This window comes from Sus scrofa, chromosome 12 (assembly GCF_000003025.6).
Source record: "Sus scrofa isolate TJ Tabasco breed Duroc chromosome 12, Sscrofa11.1, whole genome shotgun sequence".
Classification (NCBI taxonomy): domain Eukaryota; kingdom Metazoa; phylum Chordata; class Mammalia; order Artiodactyla; family Suidae; genus Sus; species Sus scrofa.
In genome coordinates, this window is record NC_010454.4 from 44,271,174 (window position 1) to 44,293,181 (window position 22,008).

Genomic DNA, 22,008 nt, shown 5'->3' on the forward strand with positions numbered 1-22,008 from the left:
TGCCTCACTTCTTCACCTGAGAAAACATTCCTGTCTCTATCGAGACTGAGTGGAGGCACTACATCTTCTACAAAGGTGTCCTCTGCTTCCTCTAGCAAGCATCATATCGGCTATGATTTTTTTCAGGGTAACTGCCAAATGCAAACCAATCAGATGACATGGGCTCTTCAAAAAATGAATACAATTTTAGGCCAAATTAACAAAGGCATGGTATCAAGAAGGGAGATTAAAAATCTTCCTTGTATTCTGCTTTATTCAGATTACAACTAGAGACAGTGATTCTCAAGTGTGACCCACGGACTCCTGGGAATCTCTGAAGCCCTTTTAGGGGATTCTTGAAGTCGAAGTTACTTTCACAATAATACTAAAACTTTATTTGAGCATCAGTGACAAGAAGACACACACACACACAAACCAGTGCTTGGCCAACAAATAGTCACCACCTGCCAGCCTCCCTCATTATTAGAAATCAATAAAAACTCTAACAAAAGAGACACATCAGTTTGCCTGGCATTAACATTCTTCCACGCAACAAATGCTTACAGCTCACCACCTGGGCAACAGGCACACAGCTGGCCACATTTTGCACTGACCAGCAAAATGTGGTCCCTGCCCTTAAGGGGTCCACTGTCAGGTGTGAGACAATGCCACAAGGAGATGATTCCAAAACTACCTCTTCTGTCCAGTGTCTGAACCACCCAGAGCAGCATGGGAATTCCCGAGCAAGTGGTGCTATTTTGAGCCTTTGCTTAAACTGCTCTTCTGCCTGGCATGACCCCAGCCCAGGCTCCCACCCCACCCCCAAGCTAGCAAAGCCCACCCACCCATGTCCCCCATCTCTGACAGCAGCCTTCCCACTGCAGCAGACCCCAACCGGAAGAGGGGAGACACCTCAACCCTAATTCAAGTTCTAAAATTTTATTTTTACCTAGTACTGGACCTTTCGATCAATGAATTAATAAGACTCTGAGGAATGGTCCCTCCTGGGCAGCTATCTGTGTCTAACCCTCAATGCCTTGTATGACAGCACACAGCAGGGACAGCATACCCCCCAGCTTTCACATACTCATGCATTTACTTCATCATCTGCTGATGAGCTGAGGGACAGACGTATCTGAGTCACTTTAAGTCACGACTGCAAGGATGCAAAGGCACACATGCGAGCTCATCCTCTGGTTGAGTCCTTGGGGGATGCTCCCACCCAGATGTGGCTTCTCTCCGCATCTTCTGGCAGCTCAACCTGCTGGGGCCAGTTACCCTGATGCTCCCTGCTGCTCTCTCCTCCCTTCCCCTCCGTCCCTCTCACTCCTTCCCTCTTTCTCTGCTGTGCTCTCTTCCTCCTAAATCTAGACTGTTTGGTAGATTCACAGACGTGGCTTCGTAGCTTGGTGACCTCGAACAGGGGCTCAACCTCTCTGAGCTCCCATCTCCCCAGCTGCACAGCAGGGCTCCTAACGGGGCAGCTGGCGGCAGCCACACTGCTGGTTCTGGGTGATGCGCTTGGCACACATGAGGGCCTGTGATGCCTCACCTTGGCCCCAGGAGGCAGGCACGTGCATTACTTGCTGGACAGACAGATGGGGAAACCGAGGCTGAGGGAGGCGCAGCAAGCTGCCCAAGAGTAACTCGCGTGGGATTGGGACGTGACCCAGGTCTGCTTTCTCCACCAATGTCAGGCTTACAATAACGCCCTGACTGCGTGCAGGCTCCCCCAGCTTTCCTTCTGAGATGGAGGCAAAGCAGGGAAGGACAGGTCAAAACAGATGGCAACTTCACAGCAGCCTGAACACGCCGGCACCTACTGCAGCTGCTCTGGCGTTCCTCCTTGTCTCAGGCAGGCTGTGTCCCCGCCTCTGGGACACTAGAAACCCTGTGAGGGCCTCTGTGGGCAGGGAGGGTTGGTGTAAGGAAGAGCAGCAGCTGGGCGCACCGCTGGACACTGTGCAGTTGTGATGGCTTGGGGGCCTGGGGCCACAGGTGGGCCAGGACAAGCCCACAAGGAACTAAGACCTGGTGTGGAGGGTACCAGAGAGACGTGCGGGCCACCGCGGAGCACAGCTTCCCCAGGGGAGGTTTAGGGGCCCCACCATGTGCTGTGTCCGGCGTCAGGCTCTTGATTTCACCTTATTTAATCCTCACAAAGGAGGAAACTGGGCTCAAAACCAACACCCTTAAAAAGCAGCTGAGCTGGGATTCAAATCCAGGTCTGTCTGCTTCCAAAATCCATGCCCTGTCCTCTCAGGCTGCCATCTGAGGGGACGCCAGCCCTGGGTCTCCACGAATGACGTCCAGAGCAAAGTGAGAAAACACATTCTCCCCAAATCTCCCATCATAACCAGCTGGAAAAGCACGCACCAAGGACGCTGGGGACACAAACATGGTGAGACGAGCCGTGTGAGCAAATGTCAGCTTCTCCTACCCCTGATTTCCTGCTCCCGGCCCACAAGGCCAGTGTATTCCAAACTGCTGCTGTGTTAGCGCCAGGCGAAGCGAGGGCTCCCAGTGTCAGCGTCTGCAAGGCAGCTTCACTCTTTAGGCCCTGGAGTCTCAGTTTTGTTTTTTATACTGTAAGACAGAGAGATCATTAGGAGTAGATGAGGGCACAGCCAGTGAGGGAGGGAAGACCCAGGAAATCCTGAGAACTGTGGTCATTAGGTCTTAGCTGCCTCCTGTAGGGGCTTCCTGGAGGTGGTGGAACCCAGTCAGCAGGCACCAGAAGGTCAAATCTCTAGTTGGTGACAATGGAAAAGGAAGCTGATGGGGTTGAGGAGAGAGAATAAGTAAGACACTGGGGGAGTTCCCTGGTGGCCTAGTGGTTAAGAACCTGGGGTTGTCACTGCTGTGGCTTGGGTTGGATCCCTGGCCTGGGAACTTTCACATGCCACGAGAGCGGCCAAAAAAATAAGACACTGGGAACATTAGAATTGAAAACTGTAGCGTGTCCTGCCTTCTTGTTACAGTGAGTCTTGTTCAAAGGGAAAAAAATAAAAACTCATGTTATAGAAGACGACCCTCAGAGGCCGTCTTGTCTAGGAGTTCCCACTGTGGTGCAGTGGGTTAAAAATCTGACTGCAGAGGCTCAGGTTCAATCCGTGGCCCAAGATAGTGTGTTAAGGATCCACCGTTGTTGCAACTGTGACTTGGATTCAATCCCTGGCCTGGGAACTTCCACATGTCATGGGTGCAGCCATTTAAAAAAAGGAAGCAGCAGCAGCCATGTAGCCCAATCACTGAGTATAACAAATGAATCCCAGACCCTACATCTGCAAGATCTAACTCAGGACAGGAAGGTGGCGTGCGGTCCAGCTCTAAGGCTGTTCTAATACCAAAGTATAAGGACCACAAGCCCATCTATACTGCTGACTCCCTCCCTGCCGCCACCAAACCAGATACTTGGAGGGGTCTCCTCAATAACCCCACCCCCAGAGGCAGCTTTCCCCGCTGAGCCTTCACAAGGCTGCTGCCAGCTTTGGTGCTCTATGGCCAGGAAGACCGTTCTCCTTCCTTCTTCCTGTGGCCCCGTCACAGCTTACGCAGCCCATCAGGCCAAGGTTTGCGTGGAGGGATTGAGGACGTACGCCCCCTTGCAATAAACCAGAAAGGCATCTGCCATCACCTCTGGGCTTCTGGACGAGGGCAGCGGCTGGCTGGGGGAGGTGGGCCTCCACGGAGCTGCCTGGTCTCAACTGTGGGGCAGGGGTGACCCCTGGTGGTCTCGGAGATTTCAGCCTTCAACCCCCAACGCAGGTGGAAGCCAGAGCCAACCACTTACTTTGTTCAGGATCCAGTCGGCATCTTCAATGGCTCTTTTAATAATCTGCTGGATCCTCTCTGGGTTGTCTTCATCCGAATGAACCCGGAAACTCTGTTGGTTTAGGATAAGAAAAGGCGACGAGGGAGTGGCAGTCAGGGGCCAGGCGCTGTGTATCCAGCATCTCTCTCACCCTCCACAGACAGATCTGCCCGTCCCAGAGTGAGATGAGGAAACAGGCTCAGAAACTTTAACATGCCGCTAAGCAACAGCACTAGCATTTCAATCCTGGTCTGACAAAACAGCCTATACTCCTACCAGCCAGGCAGCCGTGAAAAGGAAGACTGACCCCAAGTTACCCTCGAATCAAGCTGGGCCCAAAGGTTATTAGACAGCACGGGCCTCGGGGTAACTGCCATCTCTCTGCTTCCTTTGCACTTCCCAGGAAGCCGCTTTCACCAGGCTGAGATCTCTGCATGGCTTCACCACAGGGGACAAGTGAGCTTCTCCAGACCCACGCTGGAAAGCCACACGGGGAAGGGAGGGGCAGCAGAGAAGGTGACTTTGGAAAATCCAACCAGGCCCAAGGCTGAGCAATGCAGGGCTGCAGTGTTTGCTTTGACCACTGTTCACCTTTGAAAAGCAACGTGAAATCCAGGTTCACTAACGTGGCACTCAGGGCCTCTCAAAAGAACTGCTTATTTGGAGTTCCTGCTGTGGCACAGTGGGTTAATAATCCAACTGCAGCAGCTTGGGTCACTGTGGAGGTGCAAGTTGGATCCCTGGCCCAGCACTGTGGGTTAAAGGATCACGCATTGCTGCAACTGTGGAGAAGCTCACAGCTGCGGCTCAGATTCAGTTCCTGGCCTGGGAATTTCCATATGCCGCAGGTGCAGCCATTTTTTTTTCTTTTTTTAAAGAGGTTCCCGGAGTTCCTGTCATGGCTCAGCAGTTAATGAACCCAACTAGTATCCATGAGGACACGGGTTCGATCCCTAGCCTTGCTCAGTGAGTTAAGGATCTGGCACTGCCTTGAGCTGTGCTATAGGTTGCAGATAAGGCTCCAATTCCACGTTGCTGTGGCTGTGGTATAGACCAGCAGCTTCAGCTCTGATTCAACCCCTAGCTTGGGAACCTCCACAAGCTGTGGGTACAGCCCTAAAAAGACAAAAAAGGAGTTCCTGTCACGGCGCAGTGGTTAACGAATCCGACTAGGAACCATGAGGTTTCAGGTTCGACCCCTGCCCTTGCTCAGTGGGTTAACAATCTGGCGTTGCCGTGAGCTGTGGTGTAGGTCGCAGACACGGCTCGGATCCCGCATTGCTGTGGCTCTGGTGTAGGCTGGCAGCTACAGCTCTGATTAGACCCCTAGCCTGGGAACCTCCATATGCTGCAGGAGCGGCCCAAGAAATGGCAAAAAAACAAAAAATAATAATAATGATAATAAAAAAAAGAAACAAATAAAAATTTTCAGCAATTAAAAGTTGTGGATTATCGTGCCCTTAAGCCCTGAATACTTCAGTATGTGAAACAAGGGCATTCTCTTACATAATCATAGTGGTCAAATTCAGAAAATGTAACACTGATATCACACTATTACCTAATCCGCAGCCCATATTCATGAAGTTGGACTTCACGAACTTCCCCAATAATGTCCTTTATAATCATTGTTTTTCCTAGTCCAGGAGCCAAGCTGGGATCGCCCCTTACATTTAATTGTCACATCTCTCTAGTCCCCTTTAAAGCTGAGCAGTCCTCTGCCTTTCTTTGTTTTTCACAAGGGTAACATGCCTGATGAACACAGGCCAGGTACGTGGTAGACAGTCGCCCAGTGTGGGTTTATCTGCTGTTTTCCCATGATTAAATTCAGGTTGTGCGTTACTGGCAGGAATGCCTGTCAAAATGATGTTATGTCTCACACTCCAATCATCCCTTCAGCTACCTTATTTGAGCCCTGGCACAGCGCGGGTGTGCTGGATGACACAGCCTGTTTCCTGAACGGAAACCGGAGAGAGGAGCTGGGCTGGCCAGTGCTGCTTTCCGCTGGCTCTTACCAAACTGCCACCCTCCTACCTTGAAAGACCATCCCTGTCCACTGCCCTGGCCCCCAGCCCTGAGAGAGACCCCTTACTACAGGAAGCCCTCCCACCCCAAGCCCAGGGTACCCTGCTCCCACCTGCCTGACCGCATGCTTATAATGCTCCTGAATGCCCTTGGTTGGCAGCTGCCGGCAACAGCGCAGTAGGTATCGGTAGAGCTGCAGCGGCCTCTGGACCAGCTCCGCCCCCGGCAGTGGGGCCATCTGCAAGACCTCTGTCCCTGAAAAACACAGAGCATCACTTCTAGGCATCGAGCCAATACTCAGCCTTGGCCCCCACCAGCGTTCAGTGCTCTGGGAAGCAGACGTATTTGATAGAGGGCAGAAGCCAGGACCCCACAGAACCCTGAGCTCAGGCTGGGCATTCGCTCCTGCAGAAGTCCCAACCCAGAGCAGGTCTGCAAGGACCAAAGGTGAGAGGCACAGCCTCATCTTGTCGTCTTCCTCTGGAGCCCGACTTCAGGGGGTAGATGAGGAGCTATCATGCCAGGAGGAACAGGGAAACAAGCAGGAAGACCCTGCACCGCAATCGCTGAGAAGCCAGCTGACTTCAGTCAGCAAGAGGGGAGACCGCCCAGAGGTCTGAGCCCTGCTACGCAAAGTGTGGTCCTGGACCAGGAGCATCAACGCCACCCGAGAGCTAATTAGAAATGCAGAGTCTCACCCCGGACCTACTAGACAGACCTCCTGGTGATTTAACAAGACGATCCATAGGCTCCTGCCGGGACTTCAACCACAGCATCTTGCGCAGTGTCCCTGCCTGAGGCCTGTCACTCCCCAGTCACCTCCACACGGATGCCAGAATGAGCTCTGGAACCAGTCTGCTATCAGCCACAAGGAACTTCTCCCAGACCCTACAAGCACAAGCCTCTTGTGTCGCTGTACACGCAGCCCCCTCAGCATGGAGCTCCCTTCCCTGTCTCCTCCACGTGAGGAACCCGTGTTCATCCTTCTAGAGTCAGCTCAGTGTCACTTCCTCTGGGAAGCCCTTCGTGACTGTCCCTCCTGGGGGGCCACAGTGCCCTGTTTCTGGAGCTGTTCCAGCGCTCCTCACACTGCAGGGCATTCATCTGCTGCCAGGCCTGTGGAGCCTGGCCCAGGCCCCAACACTTCGTGCCCTGTGTGTTGAACTGGACGAAATGCAATCTGTTATCTCCTCTGCACAGATTTCCCCTTTCTCAGGGAGAAGCTCACTATGTTCCAAATGGAGGAGCTAAAAGACCCAGATTAAGTGACTGGCCTTCGTTCTAACATAGCATAAAAAGAAGAAGGACAACCCCCTTCCCCTCAAAAGAGAGAGAGAGACAGAGAGAGAGAGGGAGAGGCAGAGAGAGAGAGAGAGAGAGAGAGAGAGAAGCAGAATACTAAATCTAAATACTAATCTTAAACTAAGAAAGGAAACTTACTAAGGAGCTAGTTTCAGAGAATCCTTCTTTCCATTTCCAGCATAGCATCCTCCTGGCAACAATACATGTCTGTCTCCTGATGCTCTGGCCTCTCACTCTAACACCAGGGTGGACAGATGCTTGCAGGCCCCCACCACCCACCCTCCCACCTGGTAACACCCTGCGATGTAGGACTTGGGACCCGCCCCTGGCAGGTCTCAGCCCACAAAGTCTGGGTGGGACTCCACTCCAGGCCTGACCAATCAGAGCCCTTTATCCACATGGTTGCAAGGATTGGTTCACAGATGGGCACATGACAAGCTGGTCCAATCAAGGCACATCTCAACATCTCTGCACGAGAGAGTGGAAAGGCTCCACTCTCTTCCTCTAGACTTGAGGCTGAGCAGATCTGCCCTCCAGGCAAACCATCTTGCCTCCCCTTGAAGCCAGAGCCTAAAGCCACACAGCAGATGGCAGAGATGAGACCCTGAGGGAAACTAAGTCTGAAGAAGTCACCTGAGCCCCAAAACCATGCACCAGAAGGCAATCCCACCCCTGGATGTGTTTGTTGTTTTGTCAGTTACAACCAAAAGAGTCCTAACTGAAGGACAGAGCCTGCCCTCCCAGTGAGCTCCGATGGTTCCAGCTCTCAGGAACAGGGCAGGTCCTCTCGCCACAAATATCAACCTGCCAATCCTACTAGCCACACTTCGGCACAACAGACAGAGGGGAACCACGTATGACGGGAACAAAGACCTTCAAGGGCCACTGCAGAGGACATACCACCAGAGTCCTCAGCCCAATGGGCAGACTCCACTGGCAGGCTTCCCCAAACTATATAAAGTGCTAATCAAATATTGTAAAATGCTAGTCGTGTAACAGATGGTTACCATCTGCAGTCTTCAAAATTAACACTTGGAAAGAACACAACTTTGTTACATTACTTAAAAACCCAAGCAATACTTAGAAACCAACCCAGCAAGTATGGGTGGGAGATTATTTTCAGCTCAATTATAATACTTAGTCATCCCCAGTAATCACTAGCAGAGAACGCCTATGTGGGTCCACTCAGAAGAATTAAACTACAGATGTTTTAATTTAATTTAAAGCATGGATCTGCTATTATTTAACGGGCAATGAACCTCACAGCATCATTGCTAAAACTATAGTCCAACCCTATGGCCCTGAGAATGTGTGCTTCCAATATCTTGCTCTTTGGATGATCTGACCTTAGCCTCTCTTCCCCTGGGCGCCCTGTCTCTATAAAGACACCTCTTTTCTCCCAGGCAACCAAACCAAAGGCATCACAGAGACAACCCAGACTCTTCCTTCTGCTCACTCCCATGCCACTGGTCTCTAAACCCTATCAAATTCTGCCTCTGGCTGCCCCCTCAAATCTGTCCCCTCCTATTTCCACTGCACATGCTCAGTTTAGATTCTTCCCGAAGCTCAGGTGGACACCTGCAAGAATTCCCAGCAGGTCTCCCTGTCTGCCAATCTATTCTCCACTCAACATTCAGAGTGAATCTCTCCAAACCATAAATCTCAGCATGTCATGCTTCTGCCCAAAACCCCTTATGTCCACCCCAGCCCCATCACTCATGACAACTATTCCCAAAATGTGGAACAAATACAAAATTATTTTAAGCAGTATATGGACCAACATCTTTGGTTTTTTTTGTTTTTGTTTTTGTTTTTTTTAGGGCCGCACTGGAGGTTTCCAGGCTAGGAGTCCAATAGGACCTGTAGCCGCCGGCCTACACCAGAATCACAGCAACACCAGATCCAAGCAGCATTTGCGACCTACACCACAGGTCACAGCAACGCCGGATCCTTAACCCACGGAGTGAGGCCAGGGATCGAATCTGCATCCTCCTGGATGCTAGTTGAGTTTGTTAACTGCTGGGCCATGACAGGAATTCCCTGGACCAGCATCTTTTTATTGGCACGGTTTTATCTTTACTTTCATGTGTAATGAGAAAAAAATTCCATAATCTCATAGGTATGGCTTAAAACAGTTCTTAAAAATGCATGGGCAGGAGTTCCCGTCGTGGCGCAGTGGTTAATGAATCCGACTAGGAACCATGAGGTTGCGGGTTCGGTCCCTGCCCTTGCTCAGTGGGTTAACGATCCGGCGTTGCCGTGAGCTGTGGTGTAGGTTGCAGATGCAGCTCGGATCCTGCGTTGCTGTGGCTCTGGGTAGGCCGGTGGCTGCAGCTCCGCTTTGACCCCTAGCCTGGGAACCTCCATGTGCCGCGGGAGCGGCCCAAGAAATAGCAAAAAGACAAAAAAAAAAAAAAAAAAAAAAAATGCATGGGCATAAAAGTATTTTTAAAAATGTATCCAGCACGTAAGAATGCAGTTGAAATGTGATACATCAAGAATCATGAACGTGGTACTGAAGTTTGAAAGAGCCCAGGTCTACCGAACAAAACCCACACTTGCTTTCTCTGGCCTCTGAGACCCCCTCTTGAGGTGGCCTCTGCCCACCACCCCTTATCACATTGCCCCCTCACTGCTGAGTTCAGGAAAACTGAGCTCTGAGTGGCACCCTCCGTGACGGCCCGTGTCGTGTCTGCTACAGCCTCGGCACCGTGACAGACGGTCTGGCATATGACAGAGGTATTAAGGCTCTCCAGAGAGAGAGAACTGAGAAAGACAGAGACACAGAGAGAGACAGAGATTTAAAAGAAACTGGCTCATATGACTGTTGAGGCTGGAAAGTTGAACATCTGCAGAGCTGATATCCTAGCTGGAGTCAGAAGGCCAGAAGCTGCTGCAGAACCAAGAAGAGCCAATGTCCCCGTATGAAGGCAGGACAATTCTCGCTTATTGGGAAAGGTCAGTCTATTCAGTCTTTCAAGTTCTTGGATGAGGCCCACCCACTGGGGAAGAGCAAGCTGCTTTACTCAGCTCCTGATTTAAATGGTAATCTCATTCTCGTCTTGGCTCAGCGACTAACAAACCCAACTAGCTATCCACGAGGACGTTAAATCCCTGGCCAAACTCAGTGGGTTAAGGATCCAGTGTTGCCGTGAGCTGTAGTGCAGAACGCAGACTCAGCTCGGATCCCGAGTTGCTGTGGCTGTGGCGTAGGCCGGCAGCTACAGCTCCGACTGGACCCCTAGCCTGGGAACCTCCACATGCCGCGGAAGCGGCCCAAGAAATAGCAAAAAGACAAAAAAAAAAAAAAAAACAACAACAACAAAACTTTACAGATACACCAGGAATAGTGTTTGGCCAAATATCAGGGTATCTCATGACCAGGTCAAGTTGGCTGATAAACTAAGCCATCACAGAGGTTCAATATCCATGTGTTGAATGAATCCTCTTATTCTGCCTACCCTACCGGCTATCTGCTTCCTGATCCTCCAACACTCACTCGGAGGTCTGACAGCTCCTCCTGGAAGCCCCCACTGACCCAGGACCACTGGCACCATGCTCAGTGAGAGGCCTTGGGTACCTCAAACAGCCCCCATCACCATGCATTATTCTAGGCTTCAGGATCCCTTGTCTGGCTACCGGGAGGGTATTTACCTTCCCGCCAGCCTCCACATGGCAGTCACCAGGCTTTATCTAACTCCCCACTGAATACCTTCCCACAGCTGGATGTGACACATTGTTGGGAATGCTTATTAATCATTCGTTTTCTTAGCCATAAGAGCAATGTCATGGGTACACAGAGAATGTCCTGATTCTTAGGAGAGGCAAGTCGATGTGCAAAGAGGTGATGTCCCATCACCCCTTTCTAGTGGTTCAGCAAAAGACAACAGAGAAAAAGAAAAGACAGGAAGAAAGAGAAAGCAAGAGAGGCAAAATGCTAAGATTGTGGTAAGTGGCGGGTGTAAGGGTGGACACTGTGCTGTTATTTCAACTTCCATTTCTCTTGAAAAGGTTCATAATAAAAAGTTATTTTAGAAAAACCCTTCCACAGCTTTTCACCACCTACCGACTAAGGTCTTAAATGCTTCGGGCTGATGCCAATCCTAAAAAATTCCACGATCTCGTAGGTAGTACGACTTAGTTTACAAAATGAATGGGCACAGTCCCGTGCTCCTGCCCACTATATAAAGTGATGACCGCTGCCCTCTGCAGAGTCCTCGGTGCCTCGGCACCCCCGCCAGCGCCTCCGGCAGAAACACCCTCCCTTCCCCCCGCCCAGCTCCTCCAGGCCCCTTCCAGTCTCCCTGGGCTCCCTCCAGCTCTCCCACAGAATCTCCCGACAGGTCACTGCTGCCTCCCACCTCGCCATCAGACAAGAATATTCTCGACTCCCCTCTGCCACAAAATTTATCCTCGCCTGAGAGCCGACCAGTGCACTAAACATGGGGCATTTTTACAATAGCCATCTGACAAAATGCATTACTATCCCCATTCTGCAGATGTGGAAACTGAGTCTGAAGAGTGGCTGGCATGCCCATGATTACACACGGAGGGACGGTGGAGCTGGGATGTGGGCTCTGGCTCCAGCTCCAGGGCTTCAACCTCCCCGAGTTCTTGAAGGAAAGTGGGTCCCTCTTTTGCCAAGGACCTGTTAGGCTCTCAGAGACTCTCTTCTGATCAATCCAACACCCTTCTGAAATGCTGCCTCTTCAGTCCCTCCCTCCACTCAGCCAGAATGAGCCTCTAAAAACAAACATCTCACCTCTGAGCCCCTACCTTGATATTCTCTAATGGCCCCCAAGTTTGTATGGCACAGAACAAACTCCAAGGTCATGGGTATGTGTATATGGTGGAGGGCAGGGGTGCTGAAGACTTTCCCCAATCAATCACCCACCTATCCCACCTGCAACCAAATCCCCACACACTCTGTGCCCTTCCCGGCTCTGTCTCCTCTGTCACTTTGTCACTCCCACAGTGCCTGGCATGCAGTGGTCACTCAATAGAGAGGCATCAGATTGAATCGTCCCCCTCCCCGGCAACTGTCAGGCCGCTTTCCTGTCCCTGAGCACTGACTGAACAGTGAAGCACGTGGGCCCCAAACCATGCAAAGGCTGATGGGACGGATAAACAAGAGACACACATGCCTGGTTCGTGGCAGCAGCTCACTGCATAGGATGTCCCCCTCCCAGACCCTTCTCTGCCCATGAGAGAGCAGCAGAAGGGAACAATCTGTTATGCTGCCCTTTAATGCTTCCGTCCAAAACGGGAATGGCTTGCCGAGGGAAGTCTCTGGTGCAAAACGAGACCAGGAGAGGTCTGTGGGTTTCACTGATTCAGCTAACGCTCTATACATCAGAGAGAGAGGAAAAAAATACATCTTTTCTCCTTTCACGTCAAACTACAGATCAGGTCAAATTTACTTAGCATTTTCCTGAAACAGAACCAAGTTCTGGTTACTTACCCTGCAGCCTTTAATGAATTAGAAAGTTTATATATATAAAACACCTGAAGTAGCAAGCTCTTGGGACAAAGTGTTAACTGAATGAACAGAAACAGCGCAAAGCAGGCCGTCTTTCCAAACCAGGATGCCAAAGCGACCTCTCCCCCGCCCATGTCAAAGAACCTCTTCCCGCTGGCGGGGAGCCAGCCAGGTTTCTCCCTGGGGCAGAGCACCAGGAGTCCTTTCGCTTCTGAGCTCAGATCAGCTCTGTAAAATGCTACTCACTGGTCTGAGCTCTGCCCTTTGGGGCCAAGTACAGGCTGCCATTATTCAAATTCATTCATCCCAGCCGCTGGGCCATAGCTTTTCCTGAAAGTGCCAGCATTTCCCAGCACTTCCCAGCTCACCCACCCTCCTCTCTCTGGACACACGCACCCTCCTTATCAACCTCATTCCTACATGTATTGTCCAGAGGGAAAACCACAGTTGGCTGGTATTCTGACCTTCCCAGGGAGCCCTCAAGCTTACATGGCAATGTCGCCTCCTTTACCTGGGAATTCAAGGAATGCAGCACGAACTGCATGCTCTGCTCGGCCTGCAGGGGCCTCGGCATTTGGCTCCAGGGAACCTTTCCCCCCATGACCTGTCCTTAAGTCTGTTTCCCTATCGTGCATTTTATTAGTCCAGCCCAGAGTCATGAGATGCTATGACCCCTGGGGTACCTGATGCTATCTCTCATCCAACTCAATCCAGAACACTGAAAGCACAGAAACACTCATATGCCAGGTACAAACAGGGTACAAAGAGAAAAAGAGGGAGACAGCTCAGCAAGCTGTGTCAGTCACCCATGCAAGGCCATTCAGAGCATCTCAGCCCCGTGTGACCCTGGACGCAGCCTGGGCACCACAAAGTATGTTACCTGGCGTGTTAACCTGCCTCTCCTTCCTGATCCTTGGCAGGGCTGATGGCATGTCTCACTACCTACCCTCAGGGAGGGACCGGCTGTGCTGGGAAGCTGAGGGCTTTCCATGTGTTATCTCACGTAGCCTCCCAACAATCTTGTGCTGTAGGTATCATTAGCCTCAGTTTATAGATGAGGAAACCGAAACTCTGAAAGGTCAAGTAACTTGCCAGAGGCCACACAGCTAGCACAAGATCAGGTAAAGAATCAAAACCAGGCCTACTTTATTCCAAATACCATGCCCCTACCTGCTTCTAACACCATCTATGTCCATATCTGAGCCACTTGCAAATGCTGCCCAGGTCAGGGCTGAGAACCCCACTGAGAACTCCCCAGGTCCAAGCATTCATGAAAGCACCTGACTATACTATTATCCAGTACTTGCTTCTCAACCTTCTCCATCAGTCCTTGTTCCAGGCATTTCATAAACCCAAGGACCTTATCTATAGCTTCCCTTTGCCTAGAGAAGAAGAAACAAGTCACCAGCCTAATGTCAATTCCACAAAGAAAAGGGGCAAAAAAGGAAATACTTAAAAAAAAAAATTTTCTCTTAGGAAACCAAAAGAGAAAATGACAGAATAGGAGATCCTGTTGTGGCTCCGAGGCAGCAGACCTTACTAGTATCCATTAGGACACGGGTTCGATCCATGGCCCCACTCAGTGGGTTAAGGATCCAGTGTTGCCATGAGCTGTGCTGTAGGTCACAGATGTGACTTGCATCTGGCGTTGCTATGGCAGTGGCACAAGCCGGCAGCTGCAGCTCCAATTCGACCCCTAGCCTGGGAACTTGCATATGCCAAGGGTGTGGCCCTAAACCGCCCCCGCCCTTCCCCCCCCCCCCCCCCCGCAAAAGAAAGAAAATGACAGAATAAAGGAAAAGAGTGAAAATAAAGTCACAAAGGGAATTTCCTGGGAGCCAAGTGGTATCATCACAGGCCTTAGGCCCCATTTAATCCCACTGTCTCTTTCCCTAACCTGTGCCCAGAGAGGGCACCTTAAAAGAATAGAAAAAGTCATACATTAAAAAAGAAAAAGGGAGTTCCCGTCATGGCGCAGTGGTTAACGAAGCCAACTAGGAACCATAAGGTTGCGGGCTCGATCCCTGTCCTTTCTCACTGGGTTAATGATCCGGCATTGCATGAGCTGTGGTGTAGGTCGCAGACGAGGCTCGGATCCCATGTTGCTGTGGCTCTGGCGTAGGCTGGCAGCTACAGCTCCGATTAGACCCCTAGCCTGGGAACCTCCCATATGCCGAGGGAGCGGCCCAAGAAATGGCAAAAAGACAAAAAGACAAAAAAAAAAAAAAAGAAAAGAAAAGAAAAGAATGGAACTACAGAAAATAACCAGAAATTATGCCCTATTGAGCAGTAATACAAGCTAAATTAAGCCAGCACAGGCTGTTGTTTAAATATGCAATTATCCCTCCTGATGGGAGAGTCCAGGCGGCAATGTAGGAAGAGTGGTCCTGTTCCCCCCAGCGCTGGGGCTCCAGCTCCCACACACGTTCTCCTAAGCTAGACATTGGGAGGGGGGGCAATTCTTGCTCCTCCAGTCCCTCTCCCCCAGGGTCACGGCTCTCAAGACCCACCACCGTACCCCACCCTCCAGCCTTCCCGTGGACACTACCTCGATTCCCAGCTTTGTAACAACGCCTCCAAATCAGCCTCCCTCCTTCCAGTCCCACGCCCACAGTGCCACGCAAGGACAGTTCCTAAGAAACATACCCTGGCTGTGGAGAAAAGGGAACCCTCCTGCACTGTTGGTGGGAATGTAAACTGGTACAGCCACTATGGAGAACAGTTTGGAGATACCTTAGAAATCTATACATAGAACTTCCATATGACCCCGCAATCCCACTCCTGGGCATCTATCCGGACAAAATTCTACTTAAAAGAGACACGTGCACCCGCATGTTCATTGCAGCACTATTCACAATAGCCAGGACATGGAAACAACCCAAATGTCCATCGACAGATGATTGGATTCGGAAGATGTGGTATATATACACAATGGAATACTACTCAGCCATAAAAAAGAATGACATAATGCCATTTGCAGCAACATGGATGGAACTAGAGAATCTCATACTGAGTGAAATGAGCCAGAAAGACAAAGACAAATACCATATGATATCACTCATAACTGGAATCTAATATCCAGCACAAATGAACATCTCTTCAGAAAAGAAAATCATGGACTTGGAGAAGAGACTTGTGGCTGCCTGATGGGAGGGGGAGGGGAAGGGAGTGGGAGGGATCGGGAGCTTGGGCTTATCAGACACAACTTAGAATAGATTTACAAGGAGATCCTGCTGAATAGCATTGAGAACTTTGTCTAGATACTCATGTTGCAACAGAAGAAAGGGTGGGGGAAAAATGTAAGTGTAATGTATACATGTAAGGATAACCTGATCCCCTTGCTGTACAGTGGGAAAATTAAAAAAAATAATAAAAATAAAAGTAATTATACTTCTCTTAAAAAAAAAAAAATACCCTGTCACCCCTCTTTTCCAAAACTTCTGTGGAATGTTCTTCACCCAAGGCCCTCTGAAGTCTGGTTCCTATTTCTCTCATCAAACTCGCCTTCTCTGGCCTTCTGCTTCCTCCTCTGTAAACTGGACAAGGGAACGTGCTCTTTCGGGGGGTTGCAAGTACACACAAGCTAACCTAGCACAGTGCCTAGCCCAGGGCTGGCACGTGTTAGGTGCCTGGATGTCTCACCCTCTCCTTCTCTACCCGGTTATCTGTGTTACCTTCCGCAGGACAGGGACTCTGCCGTATTAGTCACCCCTCCACACTTAACAGTGCCCAGAACATAATAGAGGCTCAATAAACATGCACTGAGTCCCACTTACCGGAAGGCAACTCAGATTGGGAGGAAAGGGGACTGGCCTGAGTCACAAAGCCAGCAGGTGGCAGAGCCAGGTCTCAAACTCAGGTCCTTAGGCTTGGACTCTTCGGCTCTCTCTACCACACCTTCTGTCTCAAAGGATCCTGGACATATATCCGTCAGCCCAAACCAACCTGAGCCTTTACCAGGGTGAAGCGAACCTGGTGAGCTATTCCAGCCAACGCAGACCAGGAAAATCATACAAAAGGCAAACACAGAGGTCGCAGACTGAACTGAACCCAATGACATTAGACTGCTTTGTACCAATGGCCTCCCTGCCTCCATCTCCCCCGCCAGGGCCATGGCAACACTCTGTTCCAGGGCAAAAGAAGGGAACTGATGTGTTGTACCGGCTGGGTACTTCCTAGGGGCTACTCAATCTCCAACCCTGTTGCTTCCACCTCACAGAAGAAGCAATCTGAGGTTCAAGGTCACTCTGAACTAGATTAAGAGCCACAGCGGGACATCTCCCTTCCTAGCTCAAGTTCTTTCTACACACACTCAGGGCTTGTCTAGAGAATCCTGGAGCTGAAAGCTCCCAGTTTACCCTTTTCCTCTCATGCTCCCCCTCCCTCTGGCCTCCCAGCTGGTCCTCACATGTTCAGCCACTCTCCGGGCACCCACACGTCTCCCCAGCCCCTTATCTGAGTCTCACTTAAGTCTTCTCTGTCCACCCTAGGGTTCCTTCTCTTTTCCCTCATGGCATTTTTCACCACGACATATATATATATATATATATATATATCTCTGTATTCCTTCCCCCACTGGAATGTCAGCTCCCTAACAACAGGGAGTTTATTTACCTTGCTCCTGGCTGCACCCCTAATAGTGTGTCTGACACAAAAGACACGCGTGTTTTGAACAGTCACTGACGCCAACAAGGTGCTAGATGCTGAAGTCACAGAAACAAAGGAGACAACTTCTGACCCCACAGAACGCATTAACAGACGATAATAAAAACTAAGTATTCAATTATAACTAAATACTGCAAGTGGAATTCAGGTCCCAGAGGGCCTCACCCATGCAAGGGTCAGAGAAGGTTTCTGGAAAAAGAGACATCAAATCTAGGTCTGGGAGTTCCCCTCCTAGCGCAGCAGAAACGAATCGCAAAAGGAATCATAAGGTTGAGGGTTTGATCCCTGGCCTCGCTCAACCGGTGAGCTGTGGTGTAGGTCGCAGAGGCGGCTCAGATCCGGCCTTGCTGTGGCTCTGGCATAGGCCAGTAGGCCAGCGGCTGCAGCTCTGAATAGACCCCTAGCCTGGGAACCTCTATATGCCAAGGGTGCGGCCCTAAAAAGACAATAAAAAAAAAAAAAAATCTGAGGTCTGAAGGAGTAGCCCTTGGTTGGGTGAAGGTGAAAGGGGTAGTGAAGGCAGAGAGTGCAGCCTGAATCCTGTGACTACACTGGAAGGCAGTGAATTGTGCACTTTAAGCGGGTGAATCGTATGCTGTGTAAAAACAAATCAAAAGAAAGGTTAGTCCTAAGGTCTTAGGGGTTTCAGCCACGGAGTGACCTGATCTGCTGGGCAGAGGGTAAATCAAAACGTGAAGGTGACTCCAGGTAAGCGCGCTCACCGGGTGCTGCGGACACACGGGCCATGGAGGCCCATGTCTGCTTTGAAAAACGGGCAAAGCGAAGCCCTCGCGGAGGCGCCTGCGGGACGGGAACGTCCCTGGGCTTCCCGTGCTTCCCCCACCCCCCCCGCCCGCCCCGCGCCCCGACGCCCCACGCCACCCCGCGCCGCCGCGTCCTGGGGCCTCCTCGCTCCTCCGAGCCGCCCCCGCGAGGCCTGCGGCGCGTCCAGGAGCCGCGCTCCGGAGAACACGGCCCTCCCCAGGAATGAGACGCTCGGGGAGACAAAGGGAGCGGCGCTAGGACTTCCACAGGCCGCACCAGGCCGAGGACGCCCGAAGCTCCCATCCCCAACCTTTCCCCGCAGCCCAGGGGACTCCAGCCCCCGCGCGGACGCCCTCGCTCCCGCCCTCCGCCGGCGCCGCGCGGCTCACCCGCCTCCACCGGGAAACCTCAGCCTGGGACGCGGCGGACGCGGCGGCTATGAGTGCGCCTGCGCCCGGGACAGCCGAAGCACCGCCCACCCCCGGCCACTGTGCGCTGAGCGCCCTCTACCGGCCGCGCGAGATACTTGATGAAGGACCCGTGCTGGATGCCCCATGCCCAATCCAAGCCCACCCTGTTGAAAAAAAAAGCAAAACAAAAAACTGTCCCACTAACAAGCTTCTTTGCCTTGAACACCCACTCTTCCTTTTGGCATTTGCTACCAGAGATAAGCCCTGAAGGCAGGCTCTCCCCATTTTCCTGAATATGAACTGCTGCTAAAATATGAGGGGTGTTGAAGATCTGTGCAAAGCCTTGCAGGAGGACGGCTTCTAAACCACTCGTGTTGATGACAGGAATTATATTTGGATGGGAATCTGCATTTTGAGTCATTTCGTCAAATTACAGCCCCATAACACCTGTCAAAAGAATAAATATGACAGTAATAGGCATGCTTCCTTTCAGACCCGTGTATAATTATAATTGAGGGAAAGAATACAGAATTTAAACTCACAGCTACTGCCAGTATCATTCTTTGAAAATGGAATAATGCTGTTTTATTAAATAGGCTCTCCCCGCTCTCTAATGTTTAGAGCTAAAGTGCTTCTCTGAATTGATTTAAATACAAGTTTTATATCGTGAAAGAAATAAAGATGAGTCTTTATCTTAAGACAAACCCCCTGTTCAATGATGCTGCTGATCTCTCAGCTGATGCTAAAAGGGAGTTAGGTTGTTAGTGGATAATACTGCTTCTGTTCACTTCTCTCTTCTCTAGGGCTTTTTTAACCTGTTTATAATGAAAAGGCTGATTTCCTTACACAGACTCCATGTGTAGCTGGTTTAACAAGAACTTTCTGTTTTTCCTTGTTTTCTTTTTTCCTTCTTCTCTTCTTTCTAAGGAATGCATTGCTTCCTGTTGGAACCTGGGAATCTACTCTTCTCCCTTCAGGATAAGAGAAGGAGGGGATATTTCTTAACAAAAGGAGTTTCTTAAGGGTTCTCTCTTTTTTTTTTTCCTAATATCCTTTAGAGTTTCCTTCCTTCCTCTGACCCTCCCCCCCCTCCTTCCTCTCTCTCTCTTTTTTTTTTTTTGGCTTTTTTTTTTAGGACTGCACCCACAGCATATGGAGGTTCCCAGCATATGGAGGTCCAATCGGAGCTACTGCTGCCAGCCTACACCACAGCCACAGCAACTCGGGATCCGAGCTGCATCTGCAACCTACACCACAGCTCACGGCAAGGCCAGATCCTTAAGCCACTGAGCAAGTCCAGGGATGGAACCCTCAACCTCATGGTTCCCAGTCAGATTCATTTCCTCTGTGCCATGATGGGAACTCCCCTCCTTCCTCTCTTTCCATCTGCCTCTTCCTTTTCTCTCTTTCTTCCTTCTTTTCTTTCTCTTTCTTCCCACTTCTTCCCTTCCTCCCTCCCTTCCTTCCTTTGCCCTCTTCACCTAACACACCAGCCTTCCTCCAAACCAGGTGGGGGTTCTTCCCCTGAAATATTCAAACAAAAGCTGCAACCCTTCAATTTATTTTCAATATGACTTGGGCCAAATAAATCTGAAAGGTACTATTGTACCCTCATAAATCAGCCCTCTTGTTGACACACGCGTGGACAGGGGCGCATCATTACCTTAGATCCAGTGGATAAATAATGAAGCTGTTATAGAGCCCTTATTAGGAAAAACCTGCCGGATCACCATCCATTCCTGTTTTCAGCCTTAGGATCACTTCATATTTTGAAGAAATTATTACAGTCTGTTCTTTGGCCCTATCTCCCTTTTGTTCCTAGATCCCTGTGTTCCTGCATCAACAACATTGTTCTAATACCTAGATCTCATAAAATATTCAAGAAGCAAGCTGTTCACTTTACCTCAGAAAGACTCCACCTTCAAATGCATTGATGCCTCGTCTGTCTTTACAAACACACAAGATTTTACCTTTTGCAAACATCCCGTACAAGCAGCCGAACACCAAGGGGGGGAAAAGAAAACCAACGTAGGGCAGGCTTGGATAACAATTTCCAATTTTTTTCCCCAGTCATCATAGAAACCTAGATTTTTAACTAATTGGATCATAATTCTTGTAATAACTTGACAGCAACCTTAGGTTCTTTAAAGAACTCTCACTAGTCCAAACGTTCAGTAAAATGATACCAGGCCCACAATGGAACGGAAACCCAGCCATTCTCACCGCGTCATTTTTGTTTACACGGACATTTTAGTAGGTCCTCCTGTCAGACGAGGCACCACGTTTACAGATGAATGGAACTGAAAGTCTTCTTTTAAAAAACTTTTTTTATTATAGTTGATTTACAATGCTCTGTCAATTTCTGCCGTGTGTGAAATTCTTCTTACTTGAGAAATTTGTCACCCAAGAGTTGGCTGTCCAGGGGCCATGTTCTTCCAGGGGAGTCTGTCAGCTTTCCTAAGAAACACACTTAGGTGTTCTCCAGTTCTGACCATATGTCATTTAACTTGACACCTGCAGGCTTGCCACCGTGTCTGTGGGACAAGTTACAAGTCCTGAAGCTTCTTCCAGTTTGAAGCTGTTGTTGATCTCAAAGAGACATGATACATTTGCATCCTCTGATTAAATCAGGGTATTGTCTCAAAGGCTGACCATGTAAATAATTCAAATTAATTCATCACCGTACCATAGATTCAATACGCATAATAAACACTTGGAAGAAAACACTTAGGACCCTGGGTCTGCCCTGGTTCTCGTTCCCCATGATCTCACATTTCCCAGGGAACAGAATGAGTGGTACTACGGGGTTCTCTTCTATTCAAAATATGCAAAGTTGCTATTTACCAGGGTGTGATTGCATGTCTCAAATCCTGCCAGAACACAGGGTGAGGGGTATGGGGGGGACTGGTGAATGTGCCAAAAGGGGACACCAGGGTGACAATGGAAAACCCAACGAACAGATCTTCTCCACCCTGGGCTGCTGCAAAACACAACCCTTGCTGACTACCGAAGTTTGTTTTTGTTTTTTTTTAAGACAATGAAAATATTGGGTGTAAAAGGTTATGCGAAATCTCAGACAACGAGTGTCTGTTTTCGTTAATTGCTGGGTTGAAGAAAGGGGTGAGCAAGAATTTAGAGATATTTCTAAAAAGAGTAAAAGAGGGAAAAAGGTACAATCGTGACTGCTTACCTCACACACTTGGAGAGTACTTTCCCACCTGGGTTTTAGCCTTCCTGGACCTCTGTCTCGTGTCACTTTCTGCAGCTCCATGAATCTACACTTGCTGACTGGTATATATCATTCTGTAGTCTCGGGAGATTCTGTAATCATAGATTTACCGTGGCCTCAAGCAAGACCACGGGGATGATCACATGTATGTTATTTCTGGATACGAGTCTCTACTTTTTCATCTTTTGAAAATATGCTCAATATCTCATGATTTCAGATTATAAATTGCATGCACACAGACATGCAATTTTTTGGGTAGGTCAGCTTTGCAATGGATTTTTTCCCATAAAAAGTGTAACTACACTTTGGGTGCGTATATGGGGATATTAACAAAGAAGTGAAT

General features: G+C 49.9%; 1 protein-coding gene across 2 annotated transcripts; it reads right to left on the reverse strand.

Moving 5' to 3' along the window:
* On the reverse strand, positions 234 to 18,514 carry LYRM9 (LYR motif containing 9). 2 transcript variants are annotated; one of them, XM_003358165.4, is made up of 4 exons: positions 18,416 to 18,514; positions 5,928 to 6,070; positions 3,773 to 3,865; positions 234 to 2,565 (listed from the first exon to the last, which is right to left on the reverse strand). In XM_003358165.4, the coding sequence occupies exons 2-4, from the start codon at positions 6,051 to 6,053 to the stop codon at positions 2,548 to 2,550; spliced, it is 237 nt and encodes a 78-aa protein (XP_003358213.1). In that variant the 5' UTR covers positions 6,054 to 6,070; positions 18,416 to 18,514; the 3' UTR covers positions 234 to 2,547. The 2 variants fall into 2 exon arrangements, with proteins under 2 accessions (XP_003358213.1, XP_005669143.1); XM_005669086.3 differs by lacking the exon at positions 18,416 to 18,514 and adding an exon at positions 6,534 to 7,102.